General features: G+C 48.9%; 1 protein-coding gene across 2 annotated transcripts in view; it reads right to left on the reverse strand.

Moving 5' to 3' along the window:
- Positions 1 to 1,538: 1,538 nt before the first annotated feature.
- LOC104329532 (gamma-aminobutyric acid type A receptor subunit alpha3) overlaps positions 1,539 to 12,355 on the reverse strand; it is an 80,207-nt gene continuing 69,390 nt past the window's right edge. For both annotated transcript variants that reach the window (XM_075435248.1, XM_075435247.1), the window contains exon 10: positions 1,539 to 10,019. In XM_075435248.1, coding sequence (XP_075291363.1) covers positions 9,690 to 10,019 — 330 coding nt within the window. In that variant the 3' untranslated portion in view covers positions 1,539 to 9,689. The remainder of the gene's footprint in view (positions 10,020 to 12,355) is intronic.

Below are 12,355 nucleotides of genomic sequence, written 5' to 3' on the forward strand. Positions count from 1 at the left end.
TAAGGCCCGTGGTAACTATCCATCTGCCACAGCAGCTGTGAGCCCTGGCGCTCCCAAGTCTCTTCTGTCATCTGAATCTCTGAGCAAGAAGGAGGATTCAGCTGAATGCAGCAAATTCAAATGTGTAACTTTTTTGTTCAAGGTTGCAATATATTTGTAGATACTGTCCCGCCAGCAAGTCCCTGGTGCAGCATCCAGATGATACTCAGGGAATCTGGGGAAGGGGGGAGGGCGTTTTGTTACTTCTTCAGGTGTGGAAAACAACTAACGATGTCACTGGAGTTGTTTGCTTCTCCTGCTGTTTCCGAGTGGTAACTGAGGGGGGACAAGTCCTCACTGAAAATGTGGGAATTGGGTAAATCATCAAGATTTTTAACAAAAGAGTAGTCAAAAGAACAAAAAGAAATCACAGGGGAACATAGGCTGTTTTGAACTTAGTGCAATAGGAAGAACTTAAGCATTTCTTGCATGTGATTTTTCTTCTGCTTTTGCATTTTGAAGAGATATACTTCATTCAGATCTTCCTACCCAGTGAGCAAAAGCCTTCTTTCTATTAGTTGCAAAGTATATCTTCTTGTGCATCCAAGGAGGTGCAATGAAGTGTCCAGATGAAGACCCTGCACCTTGAACTTCCTTGCCAGCAGACCACACAGTCACCTGGACACATCACACTGTCTGAGTGATGTGGCATGGCCAGCTACGTGCTGTTAAATCTCTAAAAACAGGGTAGCCACAATCGCAGCTCCCCGAAGCAAAGGTCTCTGGACCATGGTAAATCCCAAGTCATTCTTGGAAGCTGTTTGTGTGGACCAAAGTGAAAGTGGAGATTGTTGTAACAGCTGAACAGCACAGCAGAGTGAGTTGAATCCACAACCTTTCCTTGGCACACGTGATTTGCCACATGGCCAAAGACATTTGGGCTAAGGGCCTCCATGTCCTTCTCCCCACCAGGGTTTCTTTAAGGCCCGATTCAGCTGCAGAAGTGTGTGGTGGGTTGGATAAACCAGCGTCTTGGCCAAGGCGTCTTCTGGTTGCCCCTAGAGCAGCAGAAATCTTGATCCATGTTGCACATAGAGAAATGCCAAAAAGCTCTACTGGAAAAGAAAAGTGTACCCATGGGCCATACACTGCAGGGAAAGAGCATACCTCAGGGTCTCCTTCTTGCCCACTCATCAAATTACTACCATCCTGTCTTTGAGTTTGTTCCCAAACTCCCCAGCCAATCTGCCTTGAACATACCTTGTGCCCTCCACTCCCATGCTGTTGGAAGGGAAAGCATTTTAGATGCAACATGATGGCAACCATGGAATATTTTCAAGCTCTTTTATTTGCCCCGGAATAGTTATCTTTCATGGGTAGCCTGTCTGCTCGTCACTGGGACAAACTCCCCAGAAGCGCGGGTAGCCTGAAGCCCAGAGGAGTGGCTTCCTGGACTCCCTATCCCTTTGTACATCAACATCATTTGGCTTTGAGAAACAGACAATGGAAAAAACAATGACACAGATGTTTTTTTAAAATATGAATTTTTATTTGTTTTGATTGGAGTTCGAGAGAGTGGGTAGAGTGGAGAAGCGGAGTGATTTAATTCAGTGAAGAGGTCTAGTCCTGCCTTGTGTGTTAGATCAGGAGGTTAGCAGGTGGTCAGAAGAGTCCTCCTCCTCCACTCATCTTGCTGATCTTATTCATGTAGTTCTTGTTTCTGATGTTTTCTAATCTCTCTTCAGAACTTCACTGTAATTTTTTGAGACATTTTTCTGTTGCTTTAACTTACTGAAAAAGCTAAAAGCTGAAAAAAATTGCAGGACTCAAAATCCTGCCAATCAGAGTGGGCAAAATTTTTTTCCGGCAAAGGTTGAAAAATACGATTCAAAAATACAAACAGGCATTGAACATTGCACCAAAAAGCATTTGAAACACAAATCTCAGAAAGAGAAAGAAAGAAAGAATTAGAGAGAAGAAATGTCACAGTTTCCGTGAAAAATTCCTTAAGAAAGTGTCTACCAGCTAGTCAACAGAGAAAATAAAGTCAACAAAAAACAAAAAAAAAAGCATTTTTTTTCCTAGTTGTTAATTATTTACAGCTTTAATAACAGGATTGTCATGCATTAAACTGCTGCCAGCTAGATTCTTTCTCATAGTGGAGTAAAGAGTCTCACAGGATGGAAAACAAAGCAGAAGACATAGCGGGGCACAAACGGAACCTGAGGCAGTGAAAATGAGCGTATTCTCTGGCAAGTCATTGTGGTGTGTTCTTTCCCATGATGGGCTGCCCTAGCCTGATGTTAATGCAACTTTTGCTACCCTGGGCACAAGGGCTGCAGCTAAAGAAGCAGCAGGTGCCCTCACCTTCAGATAGTACATTCGCCTGTGGCTATCCCCAGGTCAGTTGACAGTGAAAACCCAGTTGACGAAGGGATATTTCACTAGATGTGGTGGGCTGAGAAACTCCCTCATGACAATTAAGAGGAGCCTTTGACTCTAAATACAGTCTGGCAAAGGCAGTGTGGCAATGACTCAGGTTTCCCAACTCTGCCCCTACATTTTTGTGGTTGCAAAAATCAAATCATTCGATGTATGATTGTCATTAAATTTGCTGGGTGCCCTGCAAAAAGGCAGGAGGAATAGAAAGACTTTTCAGGGGAAGCAGAGTGCTGCCAGCGGTGTAACATGAGCCAATAGACTTAGCAAGTTGACAGGACCTTCAAGCAGTAGTGGAGAGCCAAGAGCCTGTGAAGATAGTGGGAGCATCCTGGCTCACGTAGCAAACCTGGGACCAGGCTTCCCTCTCTAGGCAGATGGGATCATTAAAGCTGTGTACAGAAAGAGATCTGCACTGGTGGGGATGAGGACAGGGGAATAGGAAAGAGTAGCTAGAACATCATATTTTGTCCTTGGAGCTTCATGAGCGAAAACCAGCATAACCCCACTTGTGGTGAAGGACAACAGGTCAAACATTAGGACTAATCCAAGCCTAAGGCTCTCTGCTGTTTAAAGCGGCACGGATTCAGTGGTGGGAAGCAAGCATAGACCCAGAAAGAGAAGCGGTTTTGTTTGCTTATGGGTGGTGACATCCTTCATCCTCATGGCTGGGACACCACAAGGTTCAGGTGGCAATCACTGCTGACCACGAGAGCCTTTCTCCAGCAGCAGAGGAGGGAATATAGGCGCTATGAGTGCATTTGCAGGATTGCTGACTAAACATTTCTCCCTAGACAGGGGAGATGCTGGGTACCATTGCTAGGGGCTGTGCACTGCTCACTTACCGTGACCCCACCCCTCATGGGCTATCCAGCATCTGTCTTTTGTCCTGCTTGGGCTGAGGTGAGATCAGGTGCGGGTCTAGGACACAGTGGCAGCAAAGGCCTATGCTTTTGCTGACCCCTCCCACAATTAGCACATAGTCATATATCAGTACATCCCACCTGGATGAGCAGCAAGCGACGGCCAAGTGCCAGCACTTCCCTTTGCTTTGCAGAAGAGCCCAGGCTGAAGCATAGCCCCTACCTGTGGTGTTCCTCTGGCCAGGGTCAGCTGGAATGGGTCCCACCAGGTTTTGTGCTCCCTCCTAAAGCAGGCTCGGGGTGGAGACCTCACACACCTTTCCAATGTTCAGTGACACATTCCCTGCCTGTGCTATGGGGTGAAGACTAATTGCTTGTGGCATTCAGCTGTTGAACAGCCATGCTGCTTTCCTGGGAATATCCTGGTGTCCAGGGCAGGACAAGGGCTGCATTGGAGAAGTTGTGACATGGGGGACTAAGTTTTCCTGAAAGCTGCTGGGCAGCACTGCCAGCAGTGACCTTGGTCCGGGCAGCAAGCCTGCACCGAGACCCCAGCACAGAGGGAGGCTCTGCTCCCTTGCTCCCTTTGTTCCCTGTGCCTCCCAAAGCCATCTGAGGACCAGCAGAGAGGGATGCACCTCCTGCCAGAAGATTTAGCAAAGAGGATGAGAGGAAAGTAAAACAATTGAAAGTGGCTATTTTCTCTTCCAAAGAGAAAGAGGTTTGACTTTTAGATATAAAGTTTGTGAGCATAAATATACACATGCATATATATATGTAAAAACCTTTGTCTGACTGAACAATAACAAGGTCAAACAGTAAATATTTATACCTGGAAGCCATTAATCTCATCTGCGCTGTGGCCTCCTGCCAAAAATGCCTTCAGGAGTAGTTTAGCTTGATATGGCAAGAGGACTGGTGAATTGTTTGGAGGTTTTCTCCCTCCCTATTTTGACATTAATAGAGCATTTATGTTTTTGTGAATGTGCGCCTTGCCCTGGCTGAGCTCTCTCCACCCCCAACAGCCACCGAGGAGACAGGGAAATGTTGTTTCTCTCCACTCTGCAAAATCCACACAGGTACTTGATCGGGTGGGCTAAAGTGTGGCACCAGAGAGGCATACAATTTGGGGAAGAGGTCCTGGAGCGAGGGCTGGCCTGACTCTGCATGCTGTGATAGTCCAGTCCCATGACCCCCACGCCGGCTCTCCACCATCCCCAGGACCAAGCATGTGGAGGGGTGTCACCAGCATGTCCCTGCAAAACCATTCACCAGGTGAGCCTGTCGGAAGCTGCCTGGTCCTCTCCTGCTCATGGCAAGCCCTGGCAAGCTGGGGGAGCATGTGACTTGTTCTCAATAGCCACTTGCCTTTGACCATGATCCTTCCTTTAACATCAGTGTGTGTTTAACTGCTCTGTTCCTCCAGCAGCTGCAAAGAGCACTGCAAAGAGGCCATTTCTACAGCACCCTTGGGGAGATGCAACAGCTCTACGTTTCTGAAGGTCTCAGAGAGGTTCTTAGCAGAACGGAAAGTCTGCTGATCTGGAGTAAGAGAAATCCCTTTGTAGTGTGTGATGCAGCCTTATAATCCTCCCCAAGGGATGGCTGAAAGGAATCCAAGACATGGACAGAAGAAATCAAGGCAGCAGATATGAAATTAATGCACCTTGTGTTCATAGGGCAGGCTTGCAGAAACAGACTGGTCGTGACCTTGTTTGCATGCATGGCTTGTGTCTGGGAACAGCAAGCATGGGGTCTGCTTGCACAGGGGATGTCCTACAACAAATGAACTTGGACGCTTCTAGTGCCACCGAGCTGGCAGGGATCAGAACCGGGGTGAGCTGTGTTGGCTGCAGCACTTGTCTGTAAAACCTAGACAGTAGCGAAGCCAGCTTTGCTTATATTGATCTCAGTGCACGGAGGAGAACCAACAAGCTCCGTCTCAGGTGTCACAGTCCTGCTTGGTGATGTTCAAGGAGCTTTTGAGATATTGTATGGGGGTAACTCCATCAGCCCTTTAGAGGAACGGGTGGCACTGAGAGTCCACTTCTCCCCCATCCCTCTCATGTCACCCTACAGAAATGCCACAGTGCTAACACAGCGCTTGCAGCCACCACGTGCTGCCTCCCCTGCCTGCTTAGGGGACCTCAGCCGAACTGTCCCCCGCCTCCCTGGGGCGCGGAGCTGTGGAAGGCTGCACTGCTTTTCCCCATGTGTGGTTTCAGAGGAGGGGAGAGGCAAGCTGCCAGCACCAAAATGTCCCTTTGACATTTTCAGGAGGAATGCAACTGCAGGCTTGGACTGCACTGTGTGTGTCCCAGGTGGTGCAAGCTTCAGAACAGGAGTGCAGATCATTTTTATCACCCTCAAAGACTTCTAATTCCTGCCTGGGAGACTCTCATCACGTCAGGGAGGCTTTGGGCCTTGCCAGAAGAAAAGAAATATTGGAGTATTGAGGTTCACAGCGAAATTAAGTGCCCACTCTGTGCACAACTGTGGATTAGACTATCGATGGCCATGTACAGGTCTATTCCTATACAGGATCAGTTATAAAAATGGAGCCTTGGATACTATCACAGCAAGCAGTAAACCCCAGTAACTGACGCTAGGTTAGCTGTGGCCCGGCGTGCCCGTAGAAGAAGCCCCCATCAGCAGCCTTGTGTTAGCTGGGAAGCAAATGTCCCAATCTGAGCCACTGACAGATTTAAAAAAATAAAAAAGAACATTATCTTCTCTGTGATGTCTGCTGGCAGGAGATGTTAAACCACTTATTTATAACTATCTTCCCAAAATGCTTCCCTGCTTGGAAGCCAAACTACAAATCCTGTTTGGTTTGTTGTCTTTAACCAAAGGATGCCGATATTTCTGCTTCCAGCTGGCAAAAAGACTAGGAGCCAATGCCAGGCTTTGGTGGGAATAGACTTGGCTTTCAAGGCGTGCTAAAACAGATCCAGGAAGGCAGCCTTTTATCAGGCAGAGAGCAAAGTTTTTGGAGTCAGGAAGAGTGAAGATGAGCCAGCAGACGAGTGTAACCGGCAAGCAGATTGGCTGTGTCCTGGGGCAGGACAAGAGTCTCAGTGTCACAGGGAGGGAAGGACTGGGGGAAAAGACAGGCAGGAGACTCACCCCAACAGTTTGATGTGACAGATCAGTTCACCTGCAGGAAGGGAGGAGGCTCAGATGCTGCCCCGATACTGTGTCCGGCACTGCAGAGAGGTCCAGTGCCGGAACCCTGCGTGTCACCCTGCTGCACTGAGCCTGTGTAGCCCCGGGTGGGCAGCAAAGGCAGCGCCTCTGGGTGCTCGGGCTGCTGAGAAGCTGATGGTAAGACCCGACAATTGACCGCGAGCTCTACGAAGCAGGCACCAACAGATACAGGAACACGTAGTGAGGTGATGCACAGTAGGATGTGGCCGCTGGGACAGAGGGGATTTTAGGGAGTGCCCAGGCTAGCAGAGGACACCACCTCTGCACCAGGGCCAGCTTGTCAACTAAGTCTCTGGATCCCATATTTAAACTTGCCTTTGATGTGATTCTGTTAGCAAACACAATATAGTCTTTGTTACCATTTTATTGTGTTTGTTTTGCTTTTTATAGGGTTTCTATTCCATTCACTTAGGCCTGAGTATTATAATGACATGAATGTTTTATGAGATACACTTCATCTAGCTCATTTAAGAAAATGACATCCAAGTAGTTTCCAAAACAAACAGCCTTACGGCCGGTTAGGGTAGCAATTCCCGCTGGAAAGCCCGGGGAGCAGAAGGGCGGCAGCAATGGCACTCGCTGTTGGGGGGGATGGTGCTGGTGTAGAGGAGCAGGGGACCTCAGCAGGAGGGGGTGCAGGGCCGTGGCAGGGTGGTGGTGGGGCAGCCGGGCTGTTGGTTCGGGATGGCTGCAGCAGCAGCAGGCAGCCAGTGCCAGGAGGAACCGGGTGCCCCAGGTACAAAAACAGCTGGGATGTCCTCACTGCCCGGCAGAAGGGCTGAGGATGGTGCACCCTCCCTCTACTCCTCCAACCTGATGCTGAGTGCAAAGGGGGACAGCTCCCGGGGTTTCCCATCCTCATCACCCAGCAGGGAGCCCGCAGGGATGAAAGGCACTGCAGAAATGTCGTGCGTGGTTTGGGGGTGGATGCTGGTGGGGAGAATAGGGAGAGAGCTGGTTTCCTTAGCATCAGCCTGGGAGGGGTTGCCACCTCTTGCCTGATGCTGCCTGCTGGTGTGGATGCGCTCATGGACTGAACGCACTGGGGCTGAGCTAAATGTCTCCGAGCTTCTCGCCTCACTGCAGCTGGAGGCAGGGGGAGTGACTGCACTGCTGTTGAGCCAGCAAGATTGGTAAGGAACGGGCAGGACACGCACCAATGCCACCCACACTGCAGGACAGTGCCCTGGCCTTCTCCACTCCATCCTGCCGTCCACATGGATATTCCAGGTGGGGCAAATACTGTGCCTTGTGCTCAGACCCCAGCTGCTGCGTGGGCAGGGGAGGAACTGAGCTTAGCACAGCGGCTCAAAGCAATGATGAAGACATCACCTTGGGGGTGCTGGGGCCTTGCCCTGGCTGCATGCACCTGAAATGTGCTGGGGGCAGCTCAGGGTGGGGCAGCAGGAGGGTCAGAGCGGGGCCCAGGAAAGAGAGGGTGCATCCCACCCTGGGAGCAGGGCTGCTGGCAGGATCAGTTCTGCCCACGGGCTGGGGACAAGAACTCGCCAGGCACAGCATGTCCTTCCCTGTAGCAGGACAGCATGTCCATGTATCGGGCACCAGGGAGAGGAGGCAGATGGCTTGGATGGCACCATCTTGTGCTGCTGCTGGCAAGGCAACAACCACTGTTTTGGGTCCTTGACTGTAGTGGCCAGGAAGGGATAAAATGCTTCTCTCCAAGGCACTGGAGGGCTTTCCTTGGAAGAGTGTGCAGGTGTTAGAGCTGGGTCTTATCTCAATGGCTTTGTGGGATGGCACCTGGCTCACATGCCACGCTGGGACAGCAGTATCTCCCTGCTGTTTCAAGAAGCCTCTTCTGCTATTCTCCCATGGTGCTGAGGATGCTCAGCTGCATCTGTTCTCCAGGGGCAGGGAGGTACTTGGGGACTGTCTGTCCCCTGACTCACCCCACAGCATCAGAGTGGCCCCTGGTGTGTTCCATGGGAAACAACCTGCACCTGAGCTGGCCTGAACCAACATCGCTGCTGCTCTGGTGCACTGAAGCAGGGATGTGCCATGAGCTCAACTTCCCCGGGCTGTGCTCCTCTCTGTCAGTGTGACTTACCTGAGAGGTAGGGGCTTCTCTGCCTAAATCTACCTGCAAGCAGTGAGATACTACTGATGGTTGCTGAGTAGCCAAAGGAAGATGAATGGGGAGCTGGAAGAAGGACCTGGGACAGAGAGGAGACGCCAAGAAGGATAAGTGGGTAGGGTCAAGAGAAAGTGATAAACCACCATTCTGAACATGAACTCTATGGTTTCTAGTCCTCATGCTGAATGCATGCAGTCTCACAGCTACTATCTCCTCCAAGGCATTGTAAAGCTCCTGCCTTGACTTCCTGACTGACCCTGAGAAAAATTATTTCTCTGGCACAAACCAACCCACCGTCTAACATGAATTGCCCCAAGAGTGCAGGATAGCAGACAGATAAGACCTTTCTCACCTGTTCTCATGTGGGGAGGAGACATGGAGGAAACCAGAAGCTGGGTTTGGTGAAGGCAGAGAGGAAGAAGCTCTGTAGATATCTACAAGATGCTGCCACCTGTTCCATCCCTGCAATGGCTCCAGCAGTGGTGGGTTCAATCCCAACAAGCACTGGGCTACAAGCTGTCCCATGTTGTGCTGCTCCCTCAATGATCCACCTCACCTGCATCCACAGCCCAGGGAGTACTACCTAGCACAAAGCACCAGGCACTGAAGAGCAGCCTGGCTGTCTGACTGGCTCTGGAGGCCTCCACATCCTTGAGCCCAGGCCACCAGGAGCATCCACCGTGCTAGAGCAGTCCATCGCAGAAGAGGAGGAGGGGGGCGGACTGCAGCAGCAGCCCCCAGCAGAGCAGAGTGTGGAATGGCAGTGGCATGCAGACCGTGGGAATGGCAGGAGTTGGAGGAGGAGAGATGGAAGCATGGGGTGACTTGGTCAGATGGGGGACATCAGACTCACAATGTTAGAGGCACAACTTGTTATGATCCTTTTTTTTTCCTTTCATCATCAGAGACAAAGTAAAATGAAACTAAACTATACGGGATTAAATTAAAATCACAGTTTTGTTTACATTATAAAAGAACAATCTAATAGTAATAATAATAATAATATCAAAGGAACAATAATAATTAAACAAAACAGGAAAAAAGACAGCCCTGGAGAATTCCTGCCTGGATGGTGCTCACTGATGGAAGGTTTTTGTGACTGGTTTTTATTGTTTGGGGATCATTCCCTTGATAGCTGACTCCCGGTTTACGTATGTGGCCCAGTAGACTAAGTTGAAAATGGCAAAGAGGACTGGAAAGACGATGCGGGACATCTTGTCTACCTTGCTGACGCTGTTGTATGTTTTCTTACTCTCTGGGAGCTTCTCCTCTATGCGAGGCATCTTGGGGGGTACGTTGGTGACAGTAGCAGTGGCAGCAGCACTCTTGGAGATGGTGGGCAGGCCGGGGTCCTTGGCAATGTTGAGGGCATATGTGGTGCCAACAATGTTGTAGGTGTTGTTGGTTTTCTTCGCTAGTGCCACTGGCTCTTTTTTCTAGGGAAGGTGGAAGAAAAAAACATAATAGAGATGAAGTGACTGTAGAATTGCATGGAGAACATTTTGTCCTCTGAGTTTACCTGCTTGCCCAGATGAGAAGATGGAAAAGGGTGCGAGGAGCAAGAGACCAAGAAGAAGGCATTGTGGAAGGGAAGGAAGATGGGTTGAAAAGATGGCCAGAACCCGTGACATCTGCCCCTTGAGGGCTCCTGGAGCATAAGGACATACTGGACTAGGGTGGATCAGCTATTTCGTGTATGCCTGGCATGTAGCACGTGGCACAAAGAGGTCCTGGCCTGACAGCTACATCCTGCTGCAAGTCAAATAACTGAAGTCACATAGCTGGGTTTGTAGCCTCCTTGCAGCCCCTTAGGTCAGAGTAGTGATACAAAAGGGTGTGTGCATCTGCAGTAGCTGCCCCAGATGGATGACTCCTTGACTGGCCAAGTGCTACCAGGTCTATATTGCATATTGCCGGGTCAGTATAAGTGAATGCAGGCTCAAACTGTACAGACTCCTTGGTTTGTCTCTCAGATGGGCAGTGTTATCTGTTGCATGTAAGGTTCAGCCATTGGGAGATGATGCAGGAATGTAGTCTTTAGCAAAGAATGACACCCCATGTGATCGTCCCAGGAAAAGAACTTGATTTTCTTCTTTGCTGGCCTGCTTCCTGGGTCAGGTGAGAGGAAGAGACATCAGAGAGGATTATAGTTCTATTTTATTTTTTGTAGCAGAAACCCAGTGGCTTTAAGAGTGTGGGTGACACCATCACAATATTTTTGCACCATATTACGAGTGCCCTAAATACCTCACAAGTATACCTCACAATTTAACATCGTGATGTCCAAAATGCTGCTGGGACCCTTTGGAGCACCTCATGACCTACCCAGGTAAGATACAGAACAGATGGAAGGCATTTGCACCAGCCCTGGATTTCAGGATTGCTCAACACGGCACTGTAGGGCAGAGGGAAGCCTTTCACCTTGCCTTCATATCTCTGGGTTGCTGCAAATCAAAGAAGAGATAAGTGCACCCCTCCCACAAGGTCCCAGGGACCGCCATGCTGTGCAGGCTGAAGGGAGAAGAGCTTTCATAGAAAATGGCAAAAGAGGCACTTGTATGTCAGACATGATGTACTGAAGGATGATGGAAGATGATGAAGACAGACAGTTCAGGCATTAATGAAGAAGAGTGGGCAGGAAGATGGAGCTAGGAAGTCATGATAGGTGTTGCCCCTGCTCTGGGGATCTTCCTGTTGCTGTCAGAGACCTGAGACCAGCTGCACCATAGACCATAACATATAAAGCAATCCAAGTCTACCAGCAGAAGCCCATCAAATTAAATCTGTTCATATCCAGGCACCCTACACATCCCAGCACTCATGTACTCCATCTGGTGTTCACTGTAATTACACCAAGAGCCAGCATTAAACACAGCAATGACTCTTGTTGGGAGTCTAGTATCTAAACTCAGAACAAGGTGTGACTTTGGATCTTATTTTCTATTCAAAAGTAACTAAAACACAAGGTAAGGCTCATCCAGGCACTTCCCAGGGGTGCTTGGCACAGTCTTGCGTGTGCGTGTATGTGTGAGGCAACCACATACAAAGTGACTACTGGGAGAAGGGGAGAGCATGCAGCCAGCAGGACCTGTTCAATTCCCCACTCTAGCCTGAGAACTGGTAGCAGGCAGCATCGCAGCATAGCACTGCAAATCTGGAAAGGCCAGATTCATCCAGTCTGCTCTGAAGAGATATTCCAAGGACTTTAGCTTTCATTTTAAATGTGTCCACAATCACCATGGATATTTCTGGTTACCTCAGGAAATGAATTTTCCACAGTGATTTTCAGAGGGACACTAAAAGCACACTTCTGTGCAATCTTTAAACCCCTCTCCAATAACATCATAGCCAGGCCTGCAGCCTCATAATAATGCCAGCAATTACAGAAATTAACTTGCTGTTAGAAGGAGGTCTAAATGTCTTCAGACTCCAGATCAGACTAAACCACTGATCAGACCATATTCGTAGTCTTTTATGGGAGAGGGTGTTATGATCTTTAATGATTAACTGAGCGATTGATTTCTGCAATCATTAGAGGCATGTTAACTTGCACCCTCTACACAGGGGGTGAACTTTTCCTGCTAAGGAGCTGGCAAGAAGCACATAAAGCACTAAAGATGTTTCACCTTCTAAAACATTTAAATATGCTTAAGTATGATTACTTATTAACACAGCTACAGGAGGTAATAAAATAATTAATAATCAGTAATGAAATGAAAAACAGATTGTTGTTCGCAGAATGTAATTTGAAGTGCACTGTGCTTATTTTAAT

This window comes from Opisthocomus hoazin, chromosome 14, assembly GCF_030867145.1.
Source record: "Opisthocomus hoazin isolate bOpiHoa1 chromosome 14, bOpiHoa1.hap1, whole genome shotgun sequence".
NCBI lineage: Eukaryota > Metazoa > Chordata > Aves > Opisthocomiformes > Opisthocomidae > Opisthocomus > Opisthocomus hoazin.